This window comes from Aythya fuligula, chromosome 2 (genome assembly GCF_009819795.1).
Source record: "Aythya fuligula isolate bAytFul2 chromosome 2, bAytFul2.pri, whole genome shotgun sequence".
Taxonomy (NCBI): Eukaryota; Metazoa; Chordata; class Aves; order Anseriformes; family Anatidae; genus Aythya; species Aythya fuligula.
In genome coordinates this window covers 125731427-125756731 of record NC_045560.1, presented here as the reverse complement: position 1 = coordinate 125756731, position 25305 = coordinate 125731427, and the positions used below count along the sequence as shown (strand labels likewise).

The window sequence follows — 25305 nt, the reverse complement described above, 5'->3', positions numbered from 1 at the left end:
GATTTGAACCCAAATCCTCCCTGTAGGTGCCTGCATGCTGCTGCTGCTGCTTCTCCTACAACTGAGTCATTAAAGTGCCATCTAGGAAGTGAGAGTGTCATCTAGGAAGCGAGGCACATGGGAAACAAGGAGGTGATTCGTGACATCCAACATGGTTTTAGTAAGGGCAGATTGTGCCTGACAAATCTGGTGGTCTTCTGTGATAGGGTTACAACATTGGTGGATAGGGGAAGAGTAATTTACTATCTACCTGGACTTCTGAAAATATTTTGACACTGTCTCACACAATATCCTTGTCTCCAAGTTGTTGGCATAAATTTGATGAATGGACCACTCAGTGGGTAGGGAATTGGCAGGATGGTCACTCTCAAAGAGTTGCGTTCGATGGCTCAATGTCCAGGTAGAGATCAGTAACAAATGGTGTTTTTCAGGGGCCAGTACTGGGTCCAGCATTGTTTAACATCTTTGCTGGTGACATGGACAGTGGGATAAAGTGCATCCTCAGCAAGTTTTCCAGTGACGCCAAGCTCTATGGTGCAGTAGACATGCTAGAGGGAAGGTTTGCCATTCAGAGGGACCTGGACAGGCTTGAGAGGGGGGCCCGTGCAAACTTCATGAGGTTCAACAAGGCCAAGTGTAAGGTCCTGCATCTGGGCTGGAACAATCCAAAGCACAAATACAGGCTGTGTGGAGAATGGATTGAGAGCAGCCTTGAGAAGAAGAACCTGGGTGTTTTGGTTACATGAACCAGCATTGTGTGCTTGCAGACCAAAGTCAACCATATCCTGGGCTGCATCAAAAGTGTGACCAGCAGAGCAAGGGAGATGATTGTCCCCCTCCACTCTGCTCTTGTGTGACCTCACCTATAGTACTGCATTCAGCTCTGGGGTCCCCAGAACAAGGATATGGACCTATTAGAATATTAGAATGAGTCCAGAGGAGGGCCACAAAGATGATCGGGGGCTCTCCTATGAAGGCAGGCTGAAGGAGTTGGGATTTTTTAGCCTGGAGAAGGGAAGGCTCCAGGGACATGCCTTCCAAGGCGGGGCTACAGGAAAACTGGGGGGGGACTCTTTGTCAGGGAGTATAGTGATAGGACAAAGGGGAATGGCTTTAAACTAAAAAATAAAATAAAATAATAATAAAATAAAATAAAATAAAATAAAATAAAATAAAATAAAATAAAATAAAATAAAATAAAATAAAATAAAATAAAATAGTAGATTTGTATTAGATATCAGGAAAAAAATCTTCACTCAGGCTGGTGAGGCACTTGCACAGGTTGCCCAGAGAAGCTGTGGATGCCCCATCCCTGGAAGTCATAGAATCACAGAATGGTTGAGGTTGGAGGGGACCTATGAAGATCACCCAGTCCAACCCCCCCACCAATCAGGCTCACCTAGAGCACATTGCATAGGATGCATCCTGGTGGGTTCTGAATATCTCCAGAGAAGGAGACTCAACAACCTCCCTGGACAACCTGTCCCATTGCTCTGTCACCCTCACAGTAAGGGAGTGAAATGTTCAAGGCCAGGTTAGGTGGGGCTTTGGGAAACCTGGTCTACTGGGAGATGTTCTTGCCCGTGGCAGGGAATTGGAACTAGATGGTCTTTAAAGTCTCTTCCACCCCAAACCATTATATGATTCTATGATTCTAAGTGAGATACAGGGGCTAGATAGCAAGAGCTGGGGTTTGAGGGCTGCTCAGCTACCTGCAAGTAGGTCCTGAGACACAGGAGGGACCACTAACCACCACTCTGCCCCACATTCCATTTCAGGGTCTTCTCCACCAGTCCTTGTCCTAGCAGACTGTATTTCTTTGAAGATCTGAATGCCGTGATGTCTTCTGAATCTCATTAGGCTTCATAAAGCAGCAAATGGTAGCCTAAGTGCAGTGCATATCTCTGCAAAGGGAGAAAAGTCACTCAGTATATACAGTAGTACAAGTTAAGCACCAGAAAGAGTTCCTATCTGACATCATTAATTCTTTCATTTTTCTTAGGTTATGTCCAATACCATTATTTGGGTTGTGTTGTAAGTTAGATTGAAACCTTGGACAATTTATGGAGTCGAGAGCAGTTTGGAGGCATTTATTTTTTTCCTGGAAGACAAGAAAAAAATATTCCTTTAACTTTATTGACTCAATTTGTAACTATCCAGTATAATCGCTCAAAATTTTAATAGCATATCATAATTTATTTATTGCAGTTTTTAATCAACAAACATTAATAAGATGTAAACCTTCACTTGGTATTCAGGTATTATAAATGTTTTAGTTCATGTTCAGTTTTAAAGACTGAGCTTCAATTTGAACACTTCAAAACATAGTTGTTTTTTTCTATCAAGCCTTTAGAAAAAGGTGGTTTAAAATTTCTTACATTGTGTTGTTTTTGTTGTTGTTTTAAATTTTGTAAATCCATTGGCACATCTCAGAAAGCAAGCAGTTAAGGGGTAAAGCAGTTCTTTGGATTTTTCAAATCATGGAGCTAATCCACAGTCCATTCAAGAGAACAAATTTTGGGGTTTACTTCTGTTTTCAGTAGACTACACCCTATGGAGATGTTAATTTGGGCATTGTCACATTTGGTGTTATGGAAGGATGCTTTGGCTTATTCTAGGCTGGGAACAAAGAAACATTTTTTCATATGACAGAGGAGATATTAAATGAATTTCCTTAAGCAAATGACACCTACGTGCTTATGTCATGTTGATGTGTAGAAATCTTGCAAAGTCTACATGTTGCCATTTTTATTATTTATTAGGTTATCATGTTCCCATTGATGTCTGCACATGTACTTTCATGTTTGTTTACAGTTAAATGATATCACTGCTTTCTAATTGCTAATAGCTCTCATTACATTTAGTTCTCTGGTATTTGATGGAAGGTTATTGGTATTATACATGGATCTTTCTAGCAAGAGAAAAGCTATTATGTGCTTAAACAGAGCTAAAGTTTGAAATTTGGCATGTATCTTTAAACCATACAGTAAAGTTTTATTAAAACAAAGACACTTATGTCTTACAAAGTTACAAGCAAGCTTAGGTGAGCATAAAGATTTAGCAAATCAGTGTCTTAAACCAATCTCTTAAATCACTGTGATTTATGCTTTTTTTATACATAGTCATGAATTTCTAAACCAAAAGTAAACAGCAGCATTCAAACCTCTTATTCAGTGTCTCTGAAGTCCAGTTATCTTACTAAATTAATGGGAGACATTTTTATTGCATATTAACTTCCAACTATTTTTTCATTGATGTTCATGTCAAGGCATTTTATGGTACCCATTCAAATTTTGAGGAACCAGTGTTTGGTGGACTTCAGTGCATGCAGACATGAAGAGATAGATAGGACCTGAATCCTGCAACCTGAGCTGTGGGGGTAGGCTTTGAAACCCTTTTGAGATCAAAAAGATATTAATGGGTACCAGAGTCCAAATTTTGGATCAGGCTAGGGGTGGTCTAAGCTGAAGGACTGTTAAAGACTCCAACACTAGCTGACAGGAGCTTCCCAATGTAGGGCCTGCTGAAACGTATTTCATCCTGAACATTCAGCAGATGTTAAAAAGAATTTTAGGCATCCCTATCTTAGATTACAGTTAACAATATTTGATCTGCCAGTTGTTACTTTATGATGCATACTGTATAACTATTTTTTTATTTACTTACTGACCAGAGAAAAACAAAAGCCAAGTCCTGGAACTCATCATCTAATAGAGAAAGATTTGTATAAAGCTCCTGCTGTGCTTGGTATACCACATATGCTTGAGGCCAATCCCATAAAAAGACTCAACATAACATCAATCCTATTTTAACTCAGGCTTTAAGATGCACGCATGATATTTTATAGTATTATGGAGGTGAAAATATTGATGGTGTTTTTTATTTAATGAAGGTTTACAACTATAAATAATAATTAGAATTTTATGAGAGGGAAGAAACTTGCAGGAAAATTAATGCATTGTAGGGGTGTCAGTGCTGGTTTGCAGCAGCTCTTTCAGGTCTTAAAGAGGGATGAGAGCTTTATGGTGCCTGAGCTGTACCCAGCTGCAGTGCTGGATCCTTTTGATTTCCCCCTTCCAAACTGCAGGCACCACGTGGTTCCTGAGATGCTTACTGAATTCAAAACCCTTTCTGATGTGGATTAAAGTTCTGGAGGGGGAGCTTTCTTTCTGTACACTTGTTTTTCTTCTCAGTGAGGGGCAGGGAAGCAATTCATCAGTGGCTGCTGGGGATGGTGATGCTCTCCCGTATGGCTGCAGCCCTCTGGGGCTTGGTGGAGCAGGCATCTGTGGCTGACACAAGAACAGCACCAGCGGTGTCCTCACCCAGGGCAATGGAGCCATTGTTTGTGTCCCAGGCACCAGGAAGCATCACTTGAACCATTCAGTCTCTAGCAGGATAATTGTGACATTATTTAAGTAAGTAGTCATCTGAAGTGGAATACATTGGTGGATAACACTTCAGGCTACTGATTTTTAGGCTGCTAAATCTACTACATTTTCCTGGGTGTATCTAACTTAGGTTTTGCTGCTTTGAAGAAGAGCTATTAAAAATCAACCCATATATACAAAGGTGCCCTGCTTACAAATATGAAGAAAACACCATCAGATGCACTAAGATAAATAAGCATTTTTGAGTTGTACTCAACACATTCCATATAGTGTTAATGCTAATTAATATGGTTTAGAATCAAGTTGTGACAGGTAAAAAATATTTATCTCTGCTTATCCAGCTTTGCTTCACATTCATACAGTTTTGTTCTGTTGTGGGTATCATTGTGTCTTCTTGATTTTCTTATTGCATTATTCTGGCATTACTATTGAAAAAGTGTTCTGCATTGTGTCTTTCAACATATAAATTGGCATCCAGAGAAAGGTGTTTTTTCATTTGTCTGTGTCTGTCTGAAATTGCAGTTTATCAATACTATTTAGTGAAGTGCCTTGTGTACAGAAATTCCAGTACTGTAAAAAGCAAGACATCCTTGAAGACAGGCTCTCAGAACTTCATCAGTTGAATCTCCAAGGCAGATAAGACTGCTTTAGCCTTTTGTGCATGCAATTGTGGTACAAGACAGAGGTGCAAGATACATTATTTTTTTTATCTATTTATTTATTTTTTTTTAGATATTGAAATCAAACTGTCTCTTCTTCTTAATTCTTGAGAAACCATCTTGAAATCTTTTTTTTTAGTCTGTTTCCTCTAAATTAATGTTGGGTCTGCAGAGACAAACATACTGACTGCCTTTTGTGTTCTTCTTTTCTGAGCCTAAGTCTGAAAGGGATCTGTCATTTTATGTTCATGGACTTAAAACACAGGTGTAATTATGAATAATTGGTTTAGGAACCAAATACTTCTTTGGAATGGTAGATTTTCAAGCAGGAAATACGTGTAGAAAATCTGTATAATGCATTTAATTTTTAAAAAAAATCAAAAAAAAAAAAAATCTGCATTAGCAGCCTGGAAGTATCCATGCAGTAAAAGGAGTTTAAGCTTTGTTTACATTTTGGCTGCAGGAGGTGCCTCTCTTTAAGTATTTAGATAAACAAACCAAAGCTGCTGTTTTCATTAGCATGTAACACAGAGCCCAATTTCCTTACCTCAGAGAACATTAAACTAAAATTCAGTGGCAGAAAGCAATTTGATCTCTTGCAAATACAAATCTTGATAAACCTTACAGTATGAGAAAAAAAAAAAAAAAAAAAAAAAAAAAAAGCACTTTCAGATTTCGTACCTATTGACATTGCTTAATAAAAACATCTCGAGTGCTGGTGCTTCTGGGTGTGTTTCCAATAGCAATGTCATTGCAGGGCTCTGTGGATAAAGTTACCAATCCTTTGAATTCTGACCTTCAGTCTAAAACAGCTTTAGAGGTTACTCTTTTTCCGATTTGTGAGATTGCAGAGAAAAAGTTAATGCTGCTGGAAGGAAGCGGGGGAGGGCAGTGGGCTTGTCGATGAGAACTGGAACTTTGAAGCCATCTGAGAAGTTTTCCCCTGGCCTTGATTTGTAACAACAAATACTGGCAGTCTGACGCTAAGTAATTATATGAAGTTTCAAAACAGAGTATGCAGCAATTGAAATTTCTGTGAACACAATTATTATTGAGACCCAGTTGATTTTAAGAGAAACTGTACAAAGCCTGGAATCTTAGGGAACCCATAGCCATCCAAACCTGAAATCTAGCTTCAGGTGATCATCTATGTCTATAGGGAGAGGAAATTTCAAAATTGGGAGCCTCCCTAGACACATCAACTGGAACTATCTGTCTGTCTGTCTCCACCAAAGATAAGGGTTGGGATGACCATCTTAAGATCTTCATTTTAGGTGGTTACAGTTAGGCAAGAGGAATCTAACCCGTGCTGAACAAATGAGGGTCATGGCATAATTACTGTCAAGTTCAAAACAATTTATTACGGTAAATTTCATATAAACAGTTTAATAGAAAAGCAATTGATGAGAGTGTAAAATAAATTGTCCTTGTAATGATTATTTTAACTTAGACTTCCACTTTTTCCTTTTCATTACAAGGCCTAAAATGTGGAATATTTATGAACTTCACTTTTAGAAGAGACTTCATCATTCCCGATCATCGTAAGAAAAATATTGTGACTGAGTGTTTCAAGGTTAAGGATGTTCATATTTACTGTATTCAGCTAACACAAGGTTTGTAATTTTATGCATGTGTGTTTATGAATCTTGTCTATTAAGCTGTAAATGCAGGATTTTCTTAACCATTTACCAGAGTGAGCTTGGATTCTTGTTCTGTTTTCTTCATAGTTCTAAATTATTTAATTAACAATTTCTTTATCTCTTTTTGTATTTGCTTGTCCAGTCTTACATGTCAGCAGCTGAAAAATTATGCAATAATTGACACAGATAAGTAAAATACAGTAACAATCTACTGCTCCATCTACTGTTGAATGGTGACATGCATAATGCTTCAGGAAAAAAATACGGAATGCATTTAGGAAATAACAGCAAAATGGAATTTACAACAAATAAACCTATTGTTTCTGTGGTTAGTGAACAAACATGTTTTTCTTGCAAAATTAAGAATTCTGAATACCACTTTAAATCAGATCTGAAAAACAGAGGAACTTTCCATTTCCCTTTTCACCTTATAAGAGGTGCTGACAAAACTGGTTTTGTTCATGTTAATGGAAAATAGTTGGAGAAAAGACAGTCTAGAATTACTGAGCTGACTCTTGTTATACAGTGAGTTGTATTTATACCACTGGCAAAATATAAGTTATTGCTAAAAAAAAAAAAAAAAAAAAAAAAAAAAACTTGCAATGATTTGTGAATTCTAACTTTTTTTTAGAAGCACTAAATGAAAGATGAGGAAGGCTTAAATAGTTGCGGGAATTTGAAGTATGGAAAAATTGCATCTGTGTGAAATGATATGTTTTATAGTCTTTACAGAACAACGGTGCTTGATTATTTTGTCAGCTTATTGGTAACCTCTCCTTTGTACTGCATTCTTCATACAACAGTCTTCTGAGGAACTACAGAGTATGTTTTTTATTGCCCATTAGAGTGATAGCAAGCTACTTCGCATCATCACTGGTGTATTTGATTTTGCTTGTTTATTTTTGTAAGAAAATTATTATTCACATATCACAGTGAAGGATGATTATTTTCAATTTTTAGGCAATTATTTTCCATGCTAAGCTGGCATAAAATGTTTATGTAAATGAGAAAAATTAGCTCTCTCCCTAGGATGCTCACAGGTTGCAATTTACTCCTTTCATTTCATAACCTCTCTTGCAAAACTGCTTATTCTCCATATAAAAATAATTACACAGCCAGCCTTCACCAGGACTACTTTCATAAAGAGTTGCTAACATATTTATGTATCTTTCAAGCTGAGGTTTTTGTGCAAAGAAGTGACATTCTCACTGATTCTTAGGTGCCACAGTGTTAAAAATATCCCTGTAAGGCTACTGAACTTTATTGGAAAACAGAAACTAATTTTCAGTAGTTCAATTTAATAGATAAGACACTGCCTAAATTAAGACTGTTGTAGTTAGAGCTACAACATTACTCTTAAATCAGGAGCAGATCTCAAAACACTGCCTCCAGAGTGTTGTGGACTCTGATTTCCCCCATCTTTGGGGAAAAGCAATGCCATCACTTTTGGGTAGAGTATCTACTTCAGATGTTCTGGGGACCAAAAGTAATCAGTGTCTTTGTGTGGTACCCATACGTATAATTACCTTGATGAGATTTCTAAAAGAAAAGTGGTGTGAGAGATGTATGTATTGGAAACATTTAAATCTTACCTTCACATAGAAAACCTTCCCCTTCACCTGCTAAAATATTTAATTTTCAGTAATTTTTATTGTGTATATTTATAGTTTACACTGGTTGTGTCTATAAACTTGTATATGCTATATATTTTTCCCTGTTACATAATGGTTTTAAGATGCAAACAATTAAACAAAACCAAAAACCAAAACAAAAAACCAAAACAAAAAAAAGAGCAAAACTCAAAAACACCACCACCTACAACAACACCAACAACAAAATGCATGCATACCGAGATCTTGGAAAGTGAAAAATTGAGGAAGATCAGTGTATTTGCTCTCAACATTGAGTCTGACCACTTGTGAGGAAAATCTCCACATTTTTTTATATCACAGTTGTCAAGAATAATTTCAGAATTGTGTTAAGTCATGAATTCATTAAAAAAAAAGCTAAAGCAATATCTACTCCACATTAATAAAGATTACTGTTTCCTATTTTAAATTATACAAAATGATCTTGCCATTCATATTGACTTTGCTGACTTAAAATAAGTCTAATTCCATGCAAACTAGCAAAGGTGTCATTTTGGCTAGCCGCTCATGCACACTTCAAGTAATCTAAGCAGCAATGAATTACTCTTGGACTTTAATTCATTATTAATTTTATTTTGTGTATCTTGAAATAATCTAATTAAATTGTCCTTAATCACACTGTTGGTTTCTGGACAGAACAGCTAAAATGGTTCAATTCTAACACTCTTTTTGTTTGTTTGTTTCGTTTGCAATTACCAAGGTCTTCCTACTTATTGACCACATGAGTAGCGTGAGACAATAAGGGCTCCTGTCAAATGCTGCAAAATTCTGCTCCAGCCAGGGACGTCTCTAGGCAACAGCTGCTATGTGTAAGATAAAACTTGTATGGAGACATAGGACAGATATTGCCTGTGTCAGAGGCTTCTGACGTTGCATTGCAGTTGTTACAGGAAGAGCTGCACGGAACCTTCCAGGAGCAACAGGATGCACCTTTTGCTTTACAGTGGTCTTTCTGTATGTATTTATAACGTTAAATATTTCAGCAGCATCTCCTACTTAGAGACAAACCTTCAAACACTGTTCCATATCCATCTTATATATATTTTGTTCTTAATTATTAGTACATCTGTAATTCTGGCATCTAAGCAGCAGTCAATATTGCATCAGAATGTACCCATTTCACTGGTGCTAAAGTGAGTGTGTGACACTGCGTATGGAGTTAAAACCATATTGTGTGAGTAATAGTTGTAAAAATATACCCAACAGCTCATTGTACACTTGATGTTATGTAATAGCCCCCGTTCTTCTTATTACTCTTGAGATGCCAGCTAAATCAACAGGAATGCAGAATCAGGGCAAATTCATGCTTGATGTAAACAGATACAAATCCCACTGAAATCTCTATTCCAAACCCAGTGTTAGTGTAATTGTGATTTAAAATTTATGTGGGGTGACGGTGATCAACAACCCAGTCTGCACTGATTTGGTATGCAGTTAGTTGGAAGAAGAAAGCAAAAAGAAGCCAGGTAAACAAACTTTTGCTTTATATGTGACAAGCATATAACCTGGTTTCAAATAGGTGAAGTTGAAATAATAATGATAATGATAATGATAATAATAAGCAATAATAAACACTGACTTAAAACAAATGAGGATCTGTTCCATAGTATCAGCTGTATGGTAAGTTCATAGGTTAGACCATGCCATGGGGTAATGATATACACCAATCTGAAGTCTGATCTTCAGACATCAGATAAAGACCTTTAAGGTACTGTTTGATGGTTGTATAAACACAGAGGACCTCACTTTATCTTATATCTCTTCTCTATAAGTCTCATTTATATGACTTCAGTTCCCATACAATCTATGTGTGATACTACAGAAGAGATTAAAAAATTCAAAGCCAATTCTTTTCTTGCCATTGTCAACACCCTTTTTCAGTTCATCTTAGCCCCTGTGTAATTTATCCCAAGTTTATCATCACATCATCACTGTATGTGTTGGGGGGATGTCTCCTATTTTAATTAAATACAGAGACTGGGCACACTCCTAAAGTTATTACTTAGACAAAATTCCCATTAGGGACTGCAGTTTCCATCAGTAAACCTTTTTCAGTAAGCTTTACTTTCACAATAGTAAAATTTATTCATATATTTGTGATATTTATTTGTCGCTGTTAAGGTAACATGCAAAAATTCTCATGCAACAGTGGAAGGTACATTCGTTTTTTACTTATTTTTTCATCATTTCTGGATTTCTACAGCATCATTTAAATATCGTTATTTTGGAGAGAGGGTGTTAGGTTACATTTTCCAGTGTCAGATAGTACCTCGCAGCAACAATACCATATTTTTTTGTGATTTTTTCAGAAAAAAATAAGCTTCTGCTTCCTGACAACATGTCCCTGACCTTCTTCATTTAATGGTTAGAGGCAGGGAAACAAGACTTTAACTCTATACAGGATGGAGTAGATTTTTATTTTAAATGGTCTTATTTACACTTGTAAATGCTTCAGCAGCAAGTATTTTCCAGAGGATTTGGAACAATAGTTCAGAATGACTGCATTTCCTTGAATTTGATTATTTCAGTGAATTTTACCTGACAAAACTGCCTGTCTCCATAATGAGTAATTTGTAGTTCTTTCACAGTTTAATATAGAACATCGTGGATAGTTTTCTTGGCATGAGATCTGTTTTGTGAATATAAAGAAAAAAATGGATTCTGTTTGTGCTGGCTACCCGGACGGGCCCAATAGAAATCTGCTTATTTTGACATGAGCTCCCATATATGGTATGGGACTATACCGAGATCCCTTTTCTGCACTAAACAAAATGAAATCTTAGGTGCCTTTTCAGCTAGAGGTTGACTTGTAGCCTTGCAAAACGATCTGCTTTCCTGAAGTATTCCCAATGTACTTTCTACAAAATAATGTATCGCTTACTCGGATGTAGTAGCCAGAAGATATTTCTCCTCTAGAAGTATTGCTTTCATTCGCAGATTAGTTAATTGAAGGTAAGGATATACTAGCAGTGAATAACCAAAGATTATTTCTTTTTTTTAAGAAAAAAGATGTTTGAATCTATTTATACAAACTAGCATTGTTGGTTTGTTTCATTATTTATTTATTTATTTTATTTCATTTTATTTAGTACTTTAGACCTGTCATAGCATGAAGACCTTTTTTTTTTTTTTTTTGGTACTGCAAATCATTAGGCTGTTTTCCTCATCATATTTGGACTACGTGTACTGAAAAACTGTAGAAAAATAAGTTACATGAATTGCAAGATACTCTCTACAAAGTGGAAATGCTCCAGAGAGCCCTGGACAAATGTAGTTATTGTGTACGTTATAGTGGTTTTTAACATAACGTATGTATTTTTAAAACAGTTCCTTTTGAATTAGGAGCAACTAAAAGTGCTGTAATAGAAATGTATCATAAAGCCATTTCAGTTTAATGGCTTACTAATTAAGTTATTTAATTACTTATTGATTGGTAAAAGCTAAGCTCTAAAGAGTTACTGTTACTTAATGCTCAAATTTAACTCTATGCAACCATCTCTCTCCTCTATGGAAATATTTCTAAGGTCTACGGAAAAGGCCTTTGCACAGTTCTAAATATTAAAACTTTAGTAGTAACAATTTAAAATACAAATTTGACTGTATTTACGATCGTCTTTAGAAATACAGATATTTCATGTATCTGCATGGCTTAAACTGTTTAAAAAGTTCCAGACACTTTATTTAATAAATACCTTCAAATTGGAGAAGGCTGGCTTAAATAGTTTTAGCAGACCCTTTCTTTACAAGGTTGCAAGAATCTCAGATATTTGAGAACAAATCTGTTACATATCCAATCAAAACGGCATGTCCGGACGTGCATGCTGCTTGTGTGCTTAAGAGCCTCTGTGAGTATCCTTATTTAGCTTCTCTCATTGATATAATGTTGTTTTAATTCCAGTTATTCTATTAGGATGGCTTTTGTTTAAAGCCGGCTTACTAGAGGGGACGAAGCGACACACAATTAAGCTATTTAAATGAGGAGGGAGACGAAGAGGGGGGGGGTGAAGGGAGGATGGGGGGGAGTCCCATTACTTGCTCGGGGCGAGGTGCGGGTGGCGGCCAGGGGCGCGCAGCCTCCGCGGAGCGGGAGCCTCCGGTGCACCTCGCCCGGGCGGGGAGGCTGCCTTCAGGGCCGCGTAAGCCTCGCCGCATTTTAAACCAATAAGGCCGGGACAAGAGAATAGCTGCGGTTTGCCTTACAAAAACAAAAACAAAACCCAAAGAGGGGGGATAAAAAAAAAAAAAAAAAAAAAAAAAAGAGAGAGAGAAGAAAAAGGGGAGTGAGGAGGCTGAGCGGGAGCGGCAGCGTGCCTCCAGGCACTGCCTGGGCAGACCTACGCGGCTGAGCAAACAGGCGGCGGGGCCGGAGGCAGCCTCCGCCGAGGCTTTGTCTGGCTGTTTTGCGCTGCTTTTTGCGCTGCTTTGCGCGCCCCGCTGCGCCATGGCGGGAGCCGCGCGCTGAGCCCGCCGGCGCGGAAGCAACGCGCCGCCCCGCAGCGGAGACTGCGCGCCCCCCCCGGCAGCACCGTGAGTACCAGGCGGGAGGTGTGGAAGCGGCAGGAGGGGGAGGAAAAGACCGAGGGGAAAAAAAAAAAAAAAAAAAAAAAAAAAAAAAAAAGAGAGAGAGAGAGGAAAAAAAAGAAAAAAAAAAAAAGAGAGAGAGAGAGAGAGAGAAAAGAAAAACGGGGCGAAATTGAAAAAAAAAAAAAAAAAAGGAGGAGGGGGAAGGAGGGAATAAAAGTAAAATAAAGAGAAAGAAAACAGCCTAATTGCGGATCAGCCCACACTCCTTCAGCGGCGGCGATTAACCTGGCGTGAAGGTGCAGGGGTGCTTTCTTTCTGCCGCTGCCGGTGAGAGCGATCCTCGCTTATAAATCACTAGGTACGGCACTTAATTTTGGCCGTGTTTCAGGCTGGGGTTTGCAGGCTTGCCACAAAGCAGATGTTAACGTGGGTCTATTTATTGTGTTCAGCCAGGTTTGGGGATTCTCCTGTTTGATTTCCTCGAGTGCTAATGGTTCGTTAAATGTAAAGCCCATGATGGCGAGACGTTACATGCCGGGGAAGGCAAGTAACACAGGGAGGGAATCTGCAGATCTTTCTAAAAGAGACACGAGAGCGTGAGAAAAATAATAAAAAAAAAAAAAAAATGGAGGGAAGAATGCATGACAGAGATTTTGACAGCACTTTCTGAAGCAGGAAATCCTTTTGCTTAATGTGTTTAAATTTTCCAAACACCAAGGAAAACACACAGATCCCCACAGGAGAACTTTTCAAGATGACAGAATAAACATCTACACAAGTGGAATATTTGACATTTATTGACATTTTAGGTGGCTTTTTTAGAACTACGGGCTCAGAACGAGGAAGTTATGTGGCTTTTGAAGTTTCATGAAACTTACTTCTCAATCCTGAGATTGAGAGACCCAAAACATCCCCAAGTCTGTCTTTCTATAGGTATTTTGGACAAACACCAATAAGAAAGATGACTGTCTTTTGCAGTGAAACATTTATTCTGGAAAAGTAAAGGTGCATTTTCAAGTGTTTCTCAGAAGGTTGGAGGGTTTTTTGGTGTTGTTTTTATTTATTTATTTATTTATTTATTTTAACAAGAATTTAAGAATAATGCACAAGCAGAAGAGTTAATAGCTTTCAGAGTGAAAAAAAAAAAAAAAAATAGTACATTTCCGGTAGTTTGTTTAAATTTAAACTGATCACAGAGAGAAAATTTGGGAAAGAAATGGAAACATTCAGTGCATCCCTGGAAGTTTTGAACATTAGATACCACAGATAAGGAATTTTATTTTCCATCCCATACTGAGACAGTTTGCAAAGCATCTGCCAGGACACAGGCTACTGGTTTGACATGTAAAATAAATAATGCCTATATGTCTGCATACATGTGTGTGTGTACATCGTGTGCAATGTGTGTATATAACACATTATATACTTTTTAAATATACATAGGCACTTATGCATGCCTCATTTTATATGTTGCTCGCAAGTGCATGCAGCGCAGTGGTCAGCCAAGCACCTTTAAGCTGCAGTTTTCCCAAGGCCTGGTAAATGAGCAGCCGTCCCCTCAGAGGAGCCCAGCGCAGTGACAGACTGCTTGAGTCACGGTTTGCCTTTGGAGTGAGCAGGGAAAAAAAAAAAAAAAAAAAAAAAAAAAAAAAAAAAAAATGAGTAATCATTTTGTTTGAATTTCAATAAGGATGAAATATTTCTTGGGAGCCAAGAAAATCTTGGAGAAGCAGAGAGGCATTCTTAAATGTCTGGTCATAATGGGAGCATTGTCACACTGAGCACTTCTTTCTTAAAAGGGAGACATTGCTTGTGTTTCCAAACGTTTCATTCATAAGTGTGTGAACTCAGTATGCAGGAAAGCACTCTCAGAAGAATTTAAACTAGTAATTAAAAATTAAATAGCTGTAATTATCTGCTTCTGTTTTAAGAAGTGCAATTTGTCTTTGAAGTATCTAGCAAAAGAGTTTTGCCTCTTCACTTATAGTCTAGCGATACAATTATTTAAAGAGTGAAAGTATGATGAAGTTGCATGTGTTGTCAGCAAGGTGCCTTTTTGTAGCCAATTTGTATTTTGGTTTTGGAACGTTTGGGCTGCTGAAACCATTATGTCTGTAGATACTGATTGTGTAGCACTTGTAAGGAAGAAAAGAAGGCAGCTTGAGGAAAAAGTCTCTTTCCCTTCACTCCCTGTTAAAAATGACAGATTTTTTTTTTCCCCTAAGGAGGAATACTGATTTCAAAATTGCTATTGTCTATAAAATTTGTTTCCTTAAGTAGAAATGCATTTTAAGAGAAAGCTCGTGTTCTGGCTATAGTTTTCTGGGCTAACTTCTTATTTTCACTTAGAAAATTTCTTTTCAGCTGGAAAAATGTTTTAAATTATGGCTATTTAAAAAAATTGCTTCTAGCAAGCAAAAATACTGTGGAAAACCTGTAATTTAGACAAGTACCTACATTTTATTTGCTCTGTGCTGCTGAAATTTAGAATCCCTTCCCATTTACAGTTTACTTTTCACAGAACATTATTAACTTTTTGGCTTCATACATGATCTTCTGTCAGATGCTTTTGATTTGTAATTTAGCAAAGTATAATAAACAGTGCAAAAGTCATGAATTTTCCTCCGCATCCTGAGCTCTGTGGTAGGGAAAATGTGATAAAATGTGTACCTTGAGTCTTGTTTGATGATCTCTCAAAGCAAGTTTGCCTTCTGGAAATAATTTCTGGGGTTGAAGAGCATGGTATTAACAGATTTAATGTGGCTATTCAATGGATTGGTGGAGTACTATGTGAGGTTTAACAAAATGAGAGAGACAAATTGAACATCAACAAAACCTACATCTGTGAAGAATTATAAATTTAATTAGAAAAAAAGGCAAACTTAAAAGACCTCATTAACTAATCAGAATTTGATGTTACTGATTTAAGATTCTTAAATGGATGAATTTTAAGTAGCCTTGCTATCATTCTTTTTTTTTTTTTTTTTTTTTCGCATCATGTGCCCATGTAGTGCGATCCACTCTAAACAGAAAGATGTTAATGTTACTCACCACAATCAAATTATATGCGGTAATATTTTTCATGTATTAAGGAGAATGTGCATGTCATTTATCATATATGGCATTTTTACTTTAAGCAGAGTGCAGAGAATAAATGGTGAGTGACAGCTTTTCTGATTTTTTTTTTTTTTTTTTAATGTGCCCCTTTGACTGGACGGGTTAGGCCATTGCATTTTTTTTTCCAGTTTTTGTTTGATATGTGAGTTATGTTGCAGAACTTCAATTACCCAGAAATCTGTTGGCAAAATGGGAGAATATACAAGAGCAAGCACACGCCACCCAGAAATGTTTTTATTCTATGAACTAGTCATCATAAGTGTGGTTCCTTACTACATTGTAATTTTGTACTACACATAAAAAACTGAAAGCATGTGAAGTGTAGCATTTTGTAAACTGTAACTAATTTCACTCACATCTGTGTCTAATTGTTGTCTGCATTCGCATTCTTGAGAGTAGATTTATTTTTCCTGGACCACTATGTGGATTCAGCTGACCAGCCTAAGTGAGGATTAGTTGTTTTAAAGTTATTTTGATTAAAGAGTCATTTTTAAATATGGTAACGTGCAACACATGGTTTAAATAATTCTTGAGACACAAAGGAATATATCTAAAGTATGTCTAATGAAAATGAAGATTGTGGATATGAACTTTCACAAATCATAGAGTGTAAGAGGACATATAAGGTATATATTTAATTCTCTGTGAATGAGTTGTTTTTTTTTTTAACTTCTCCCATGAAACCTCAAATGAAATGTCTCACTGTAAACACACATGCATATTGATGTGTATATTTATAAGTGTACTGAAGTTAATATTTTTTTTTAATTTAAGAAATAAAATAGTGAGGATTAAATGTATATTAGAGTTCAGTGAAGTATGAATAATACTGTAGGGTACGTCTGAAAATATCAGTTAATTGAAACATCTATTTTTAAGGGGAATTATTTTCTATTATAAAAGATACATTTTAAAGTATTCTGTGCAAGAGGGAGTGAAGATAGCTCTGTAAGCAAACTTAGTTCTCACCTATAATTTTTTCCAGGTGTTTAGAAGTAACAGCAGAAACATATCCTAAGGCACTCTGCTGCAGTTTTGAGGGTAAAGGATTGAAAAAAAAACATTAAAACAAAATGCTCAGTTTTGAATGTAGCTGCTCATCTAGTTTGATTTGGCATGCTCTGATGTATTGAAAAGCACGTTATGCAGTACTTTAAGTGCCCAGTTATAAAAAGATTGATGTTTTTCAGCGTGCATTATTACATGCTTCTTGACATCATTTGTAACGTTATGCATTGCCTGGCTGCCCCTAGCAGTTGTTTACTCTTGCTAGTAGTAATTCTGTCGGTGATTAAAAATAACAAAAAAAAACTACAAACACATAAGTAGGATTTGCTTGGATGATTTTTATGGCACTTAAAATGCCTCATCTCTCTTGCCTTTGCTCTGTGATCACTTAAGAGATGTCAGTTCAGGTTGAATGGAAATGCACATGAAAGATTCTCAATGCAGACATTAGGATGATACATACCTTTCCCGGATAAGCTTTTGTGTACTTTTAGGCTAACAGTATCTAGCAGCATATCTTCACCTGAACTTTATCACCTGCTGACAATCCTTACTGGCCGCAGAGAAGGGTCTGTTAGCAGAGCAGCAATGTTTTCCTAATAGGATATGAAAATCTATTACTCACCTGAGTTATAAAAGGAGTCATTTTATTAAACTGGAAAATTATTGCTGGGCTTCCCAGTGGAACCAGATTCCTTTTTCGATGAGGGAGCTCAAGAGGTAAATGCTGCAGCTTCCTAACATATAGTTAGCCAAAAGTGTTCTTTTAAGTCATTTTATCAGAAATTTCATTAGCAACTGGAATTTTTATGAGTAAGACCTTGTGCAATAACATGTGCTTTATTTTAATTCACTGCACTTGGTGATGGGCTCATTTTGGAGATGGTTGTGTAACAATGTAGTTCGTATATTGGAGATCTTCACAGTAGGCAGACCTCCCTCTTATTCTCCCTTCCCCCCCTCACACCTCTCCAAAAAAAATAATAATAATAATAATAATAATTGTGTCAGCCTTGCTCTGCCCCTCATTTTTGGAGTGCGGTTACTTGTGGGGTCCCCAGAGGAAGCAGGGCTGGATGGCAAAGAGCAGAGGAAGAGGACGGCCAAGGTGATGAGGGCAAGAAGCTGTCAAGAGCTAAGGGGATGGGAGCAAGACAGAATTCGGGCAGCAGGAACAAAAGGGGAGCTTTAGAGCTGCGGAGGATGCTGGGGGGCTCGGCGCAGAGAGGCTCCCTCCCGCCGCCCTTGGGGGGCTTGCCCTCGCTGGGGTGCGCAGCGTCGGTGCTGGGGGAGGAGTGAGCCCCTCTGCAGCTGTCACGGCCCCTGATGAATCACTGTCCCGGCACTTGGCCGCCGTCCCCAGCGCGGGGAGGAGGGAGAGGGACCTGCCGACGAAACAACAGGCGAGCCTTCAATTTAAAGACAATATGCCTTTCACCGGCGCCGTGCCCTCCTCCTCTCCTTTTTGGTTTAAAGGACAGAATTGTCATCTGCGGTGATGGTCTTTGTTTAAATTAAGGCCTCGTATGAGAGCGGAGTAATAGAGGCTTCTGTTTGTCTCCCTGGTTTACAGGTGCAGAAGTCCCAAACTGGTTCAGATGTTGCTGTTTCCTCCAGTTGCAGGTAAGAATATGATTGAAAATTGCTATTTTTCTGCAACTTTTTTTTTTTTTCTTTACCTTCAGGTGATATGTTAAGGTGATAAGTAAATGTTTATTCTTGTTTTCCACATGGAGCAGATCAATAAGCGCAGGATCTGCTCTTGTATGTGTGTGCAACAAAGTCTGTCAGCTGTGAGCAAGTACTGGTTTTCACTAAATTGTTTTACTTTGTGCTAGGTATTTTCTTTTTTAACTAACTGTGGAACCATTTTCTTTTTTTTTTTTTTTTTTTTTTTTTTTTTTTAATCTGCACATTAGTTTAAGCAACAAAATACAAAATGAGGGGTTTGTGTTTAGAACTTGCAATAAACTCTCAGTCAAAATATGAAAACTTCATAGGTGAAATTACACTTATGTTTAAGGATATTTATACCACTACAGTGGAAGGATTTTTTTATATATAATTTTAATAAGTCTCTAAAAGAGCCTAAGCATTTCTTTTAAACAGAAAATGTGTGGGTTCAAATGCCTCGGAGGCACTGTAACCTGTGAAATTTCTACTTGGAGCAATTAAAATAAGTATAGCAAAAACATTATGAAAAGTGTTAGCTATACACAAATGAATATGTGGCACTTCATTTATAAGTTTCTCCAACATAAATGAGGGGATATGTCATAGTGGTGAGGTCTATTGTTTTTTTTTTATACGAGGCTATTAACAACACAAATCAGACGTACTCAGCTGCTTGTGTGCTGTGTAAATGTTTAATTTTTGCATTGAATCTGAATTGCTCTCTTATTATTTTGACTAAACGACAGCTGCTGAGATACTGCAGAGTGCTAAGGCATACTAACGCCTATATGGATTCACTGTATGTTGGTCATATCCCTTTTCAATTGGGCACAGTTTATGTAATCCACAAAGCAAACAAGTGAGCAGACATAATAATGTTTTAATGCTGCGTTCGTTTCAACGGAAACAGAGGAACAATTAAGTAGTTTGCCAGAGTAAACACATACATCAGGAATATCTCATTCCCTGTCAGTAGATGACAGGTTTCAACAATTGCTTCAAGGGTTTTATTTGGTTTAGAGGCCCATTATATTGCCACTGAATGGTAAATCTTGAAAGCACAGTGTTAATTTGTTGTTAAGAGAATATATGGATTCATATAGTGGTGATTCCATCTTTGTGCATATCTTAAAAAAAGAAGGTGTCATGAATGTTTAAAGTACGGTACGTTGTATCTATATTTTATTCTGTTAGAAACTGCAGAAGTAATTGCCCTCGATGATCAGTTGTGTGTGGCACAACAAAGTGAGTTTAACGTTAGAAAAAATCACATTGGGAGAAGCGGATCATTTTTTACTAAATGTGTTGAGGATGCCAATTAAGAGCAGGCTGCATGTCATACTGGTAATTCCTCTGTAATCCAGATTGAACATGCCACTAAAACTAGACGCATCTTGTTTTTAGGTCTATGGAAATGCAGGATCTAGCCAGCCCACATAGCCGACTAAGTGGTAGTAGTGAATCCCCCAGTGGTCCAAAACTTGATAACTCTCATATAAATAATAATTCCATGACACCCAATGGCACAGAAGGTGAGCTACCTTTTTTTTTTTTTTTTTTAGTGTTTTGTAGTTTGTGTGTTCTCCTTGCTGCATCACTGCTCTTGCAGTCAGTAAACTATGTAGAGAAAAATGTTTTACTATTTAAGGTACTACTTGTTTATGTAATGTGGTTTATAAATCTGATGTTCAGTGTTTATCAACAGTTACTATTATCAAGTTTCAACAATAGCTTTCATTCCTGTTATATGTTCCTTTCACATAGTTTGAATGGACTGAGCAGGTAGTATGTGCAGAACTTAAAAAAAAAAAAAAATCCATAAAACCTGAAAGGCTGGTTTAGTGATGAGGAGAAAGGAAGTGTTTACATTTGTTGTACTGCAAAATGCAGTCTTTCAGTCTTTTTCCCTATATCAGTGTTTTTTTTCATGTTCACACTTTTAGCAAGCTCCTAAGGCTATGAAAGTTTTGTCAAATAGGCTAATAAAACTGAGTGTTGAAATTTCCTAGGGCTAGCTTGCTGCTCTGATGGAGTGGCCAAAATTCAAACAGGTGTAGTAATTCAATGGGGTAAACTGATACCTATTTTTCAAGCAGCAGTCAGCCAGTTGATAAGTTATGTTTGTTCTCAGTAGAATACTAACAGCAGAACAACTGAACTGCTTTGTCAGTAATGACATATAATGAAATACAGAAGGATTTATATAATAAGCAGTGAAAATACTCTTTCCTGTAACGTTTCTATGGCTATAGTAGGAATGATCATACATGATGTTTGGCTAGCTTTGTGGACGGTGTTTTTAATGCATTACTTGAAATTTTTAAATAAAACTTTTCAATATAAATTTAGAGTTAAAATATTGTTGTAGCAGAGAAATGCCTTTTTTTCCCCTTTAAAAACTGTGTCATGTTAGTGCTGTCAGACTGTTGAGGATTGTGGACATGCATTACATTCTTCCAGGAAAGGCACATGTCAATCAAACAGATGTCGTCCCCCCTCAATTCCCCAAACATCTCTGTTATTCATTCTAATTGGAGTCCTCTGTAGTGGGGAGGGTTTATGGGTTATCAGATTAACAGACTTTTGTGCCAGGGTTGTGTATAATTTACTTTTTATTATTGCTGTAAAACTACTGCTGCAATAAATATTTTAGTAATTAAAAAACAATATTTTTTTAATTTTGTTTTAAGAATAAAGAATGAAATTGTTAATGTAGTTTAAGAAGAAAAATATTTCATGTCCACAGATGAGTCATCTTTGTTTTTAATGCCAATTTTATTTTTGTATCATATTATGAGGTATATACCAGTTTTGGTACAGGATAAAATTGGTCAGCACTTTAAAATCTCTCTTACTTGCAAAAGCCTTTGCAGTAAACCTCACTAGCTTTTGTACCTTATATGTAGCTTGAATGTAGCTTTAGCACAAAAATATGACGTGTTCCTTGAAACACAGAAAGACACCCACCATATGGCCAGACTTCTTAATAGCTGTTTTGTGTGGGCTTACATTCTGAAAAATTGGGTGCTTAATATTACTTTGTCAGGAAATTAGTTAGATTATCTATTCATAAACTCATGTAGCAAATAATTCTGGAAATTATATCCCAACTTCTCAGTAGGTATTGGAGTTTATATAAGTTAAAAAAAAAAAAAAAAAAAAAAAATTAAATTAAAACAGAGTAACTTATTTTTAGTAACTGTTTTTAGAATTTTAAAGTGTAGGTTTATTGGTTTTGGATGAATTCTACCAAGAAAGATAAAGCGTGAAATACGTGTTTAACTTCTGAGATGAAGCCAAATGGTTTTCTTTTGTTTGCAATTTTCCCTCAGGTGACATGACTCTCCTCAGCACTGCAGACTGGTTACTAAGTGCTAGCACACAGACCGCTGCAGGTTTGTGGAGCTGTGGTGGACACACTAGAAGTGTGCAGTCAGCATGCGTTGTAAGATGTTGTCCAGAAAGTATCTTGAGAAATAGTTTGTGCTCGGTGATTCTGGTCAAAACATTCAAAATTTCCAAAGCTTTTCATTATGTGCCATGTAAGAACAATCAGAGACAGGAATTTGAAAGAAACATAATTGAATAATTTATTTCTGAATTAGATGTGTTCCAAGAGACAAAATTTGTGAGCCTAAGAATCCAGAGATGGGATTTGGCTGATAATCTGTTTTATGTTGACAAAATGTTTCTTTTGGGTTCCTTGAGCTGCTACACAGGCTTAAGAAAAAAGCGAGTGTCATCAGCAAGAGTTTATACTTTTTTTTTTTTTTTTAAATGAAGGAGGCTTTTTTCTTTTTCTTTTTTTTTTTTTTTTTTTGAGATTCTTTAAGTAGAACCCTGCAGAAACGCAAATGACAGACTGTAAGGATGCTGCCATATGGCTTGCCAAGCACTTTTCTTACACCGCTGCACCTTGACTTGCTTGTTTGTTGCACGTGGAGTGGAGATGTGGGTTGCTGAACATTCACATGTTAAATATAATATGTGAAACCAATTTCTGATCTACTATGCACTCGTTCTCACTAGCATGAAAGAGCCCTCCTTTTCTGGCATAAAGGACCTCCATGCGAGTGAGAAACAGGGCCTCCAGCTATTTGCATGTTATAAATGTGTTGTAAAGATATGTTAAATTTGATTTGACTATGGGCGTGATTTAGGCAAGTTTCCATACCCCAAAGTGCAGGATATGTTCACTAGATTAGGAAAAAGAAAAAAGAAAAAAAAACTGTCCCAAAGTGAAATGGCCCTGTTTCAAACAAATGTACATTAATTCCTTTAAGGCACATTTTCAGACTTGTCTCTTATTGATGTTGTTCTACAAGAGGATGTGGTTGGAAGATAGCTCGCTATCATTAGCTAATATTTTTAGCTTCACACTTAGTGGTAAGTTTTCAAAGCACTGAATGGGGATCTACGTGTGTGATTGAGTCTGAGTGTGCAGCTTTGAATCTCTGTGTGCAGCTTTGATATAATAACTCTTTGTGTGCTTAATTTCCTCTTGGTAGAACAAAATTGCTGTGGTGTAGAACTGACCAGGTAGTGGTGGCCAAGGAACACAGCTGAAGATTTTTTTATTTTTTTTTTAGGTAACTGTTATGTAGTTCCTTCTCTCTAAAGATTTTTAAACAAGGTGGATTTGCAACTTTGCTTTTCAGGTAGCAATTCCTCATTGGGTTTCTTTTAGGACATAGTGATTTCTGTAAATCAAACACTGTTCATTTAAGTTTGTTGCAAACCATGAGATGGTCTTCATAGCTCTGGATACATGCATGGTGAGGAGAAAATAAATCTCCTTAATATCTTGAGTAGAAAAGTCATAACCAAGAATAAGTAATTACATTGCTTGGTGGTTAACTCCTTTTCTCTGGGCCAGTTCAGGCGGCATGGTCTTCAAACCAGTAATGGGGAAGCAACAGGGAAATTACAGATCTTGATCAGTCAGAAATTTCTCAGGAACAAATACAGGAGAGTAACACTAAAATGTTTGGCTAACGACGCTCAGCAAAAGCAGTCCTGGCATGCCACCATGGAGTCTGATGATATAAGTAATGTACTGTTTGAGTTTTCCATGATCTCTTTAAGTGTTTTTCCACAAAATACCCTCTGTTGTAGGCAACAGCAGATGCTCAACACTATTAAAATTTTGGTCTTGTATGACTTGCCTAAGAAAATCTGTAATAGAGTAGAGAATTGAAGTAAGGTTCAAAACATTCACAGTTGTGTCTTACCTCTAAATCTCCTTTGTCAGCAAATTGCAGTGGTAGGTTGATACTAAAGGACTCCAAGAAACAATAACAACAGAAGCTAAAACTTGACTTTTTATTTTTTATTTTTTTTAATAAGACAGCTAGTGGCTACTCCAACAATGGAGTTGTGGACACTACCAAGTGTCCACTTGGGTAGAAATGTATTAAGAGGAGAAAGGCTGAGAGTAATGTTTAAAAAAAAAAAAAAAACTATTTTCAGCTGAAAAGCTGTTTTTCACAGTGGACAGTCATATTCACTTTGTACCTACAGTGATCTTTACTTTTATCTTAAGAATGTAAATCAGTTCTGATGGATTACATACAGGAAGAAATATCATGAAGATGTTTTGTTCAACTGGAATGGAAAAGAATAAATGAAGATTGGGAGAAGGAGACTTTATTCCAAGCAACTACCAATCATTTGCATTAAGAGTATGGAGATGCATCTACCCTTGTTTCTTAGTGTTCAGAAGGATGAAGAGAAGGAATTTTCATATCAAGTGGGAAGGGAAAATGGATAACAAATTGAAGATCAGATTTTCAAAGATACATAGGAAGGAAGATTTCAAAGAGAGTTGGACATCAAAATTCTTTTGGAAAAAAAAAAAAGGGCTCTTGCTCTTAAGTACCTGCTGCAACATGAGAATCAGATCCCACACAAAGGCATTCAAAGTTCCCCACTGTGTGAAGAGGGCTGGCCATTAGAAAGGTTGTCTTAAGTCTAATGAATAGAAATCCATCTTAAGGGTTTCAGAAGCACTGGGTAGTATTTTTGCTGGCTTGTTTCTGTATTATAGAATTCGGAAGAATTATTTCACCATTTTCTGAAGTTATGGTGTAGTAAAAGATTAAAGAATAGAGTGGGTATGTCCTGGTAGTTGTTATGGAACACACTGACGTAGCTTTCTGAAAGTAAACAATATGTTGAATATTCAATGTAATTTTAATGATACTTTGTAGCACTCAAAATAGTCTTTCAGTATTGCAGTCAAGCTTTCACATTGGCAGTGAATTTCTTCTTTTTAATTTTTAGTAAGTAATAGTTATTTATTGTATGCTGTAGAGTGTAAAGTTTTAGTGATGACAATCAGACAAAATGTTCCTCCTTTGGGAGGTGCTTGGCTTTTGATATCTTTTTGTTGCTCATTTATGGAGTTTTTGCCAATCATATATGCTGACATTTCTATACATGTGTTTGTTATAAAGAGCTTGATGGTATGAAAATTGTAATTGATGCAGTGGTACCTCCACATTTGGACACCATAAAGTAATAGACCTATAAGGGTGAATCTAATATTTGCATTTCTAGAGTGTTAGTATCATGAACAATGGATGATAACTTCTTTACTTTGCACTGGAAGATCACAAGAAGATAGTTCTGTGTCTGGAGGAAA

At 36.9% G+C, this 25305-nt stretch overlaps 1 protein-coding gene across 2 annotated transcripts in view; it reads left to right on the top strand.

The window, feature by feature from the left end:
* The window catches only part of EYA1 (EYA transcriptional coactivator and phosphatase 1), a 161579-nt gene that overhangs the window by 60290 nt on the left and 75984 nt on the right, over positions 1-25305 (top strand). Inside the window, exons 3-4 of one of the 2 annotated variants that reach the window (XM_032183170.1) lie at positions 18562-18611; positions 20067-20194. In XM_032183170.1, coding sequence (XP_032039061.1) covers positions 18562-18611; positions 20067-20194 — 178 coding nt within the window. The remainder of the gene's footprint in view (positions 1-18561; positions 18612-20066; positions 20195-25305) is intronic. The other variant, XM_032183171.1, reaches the window with a different exon arrangement.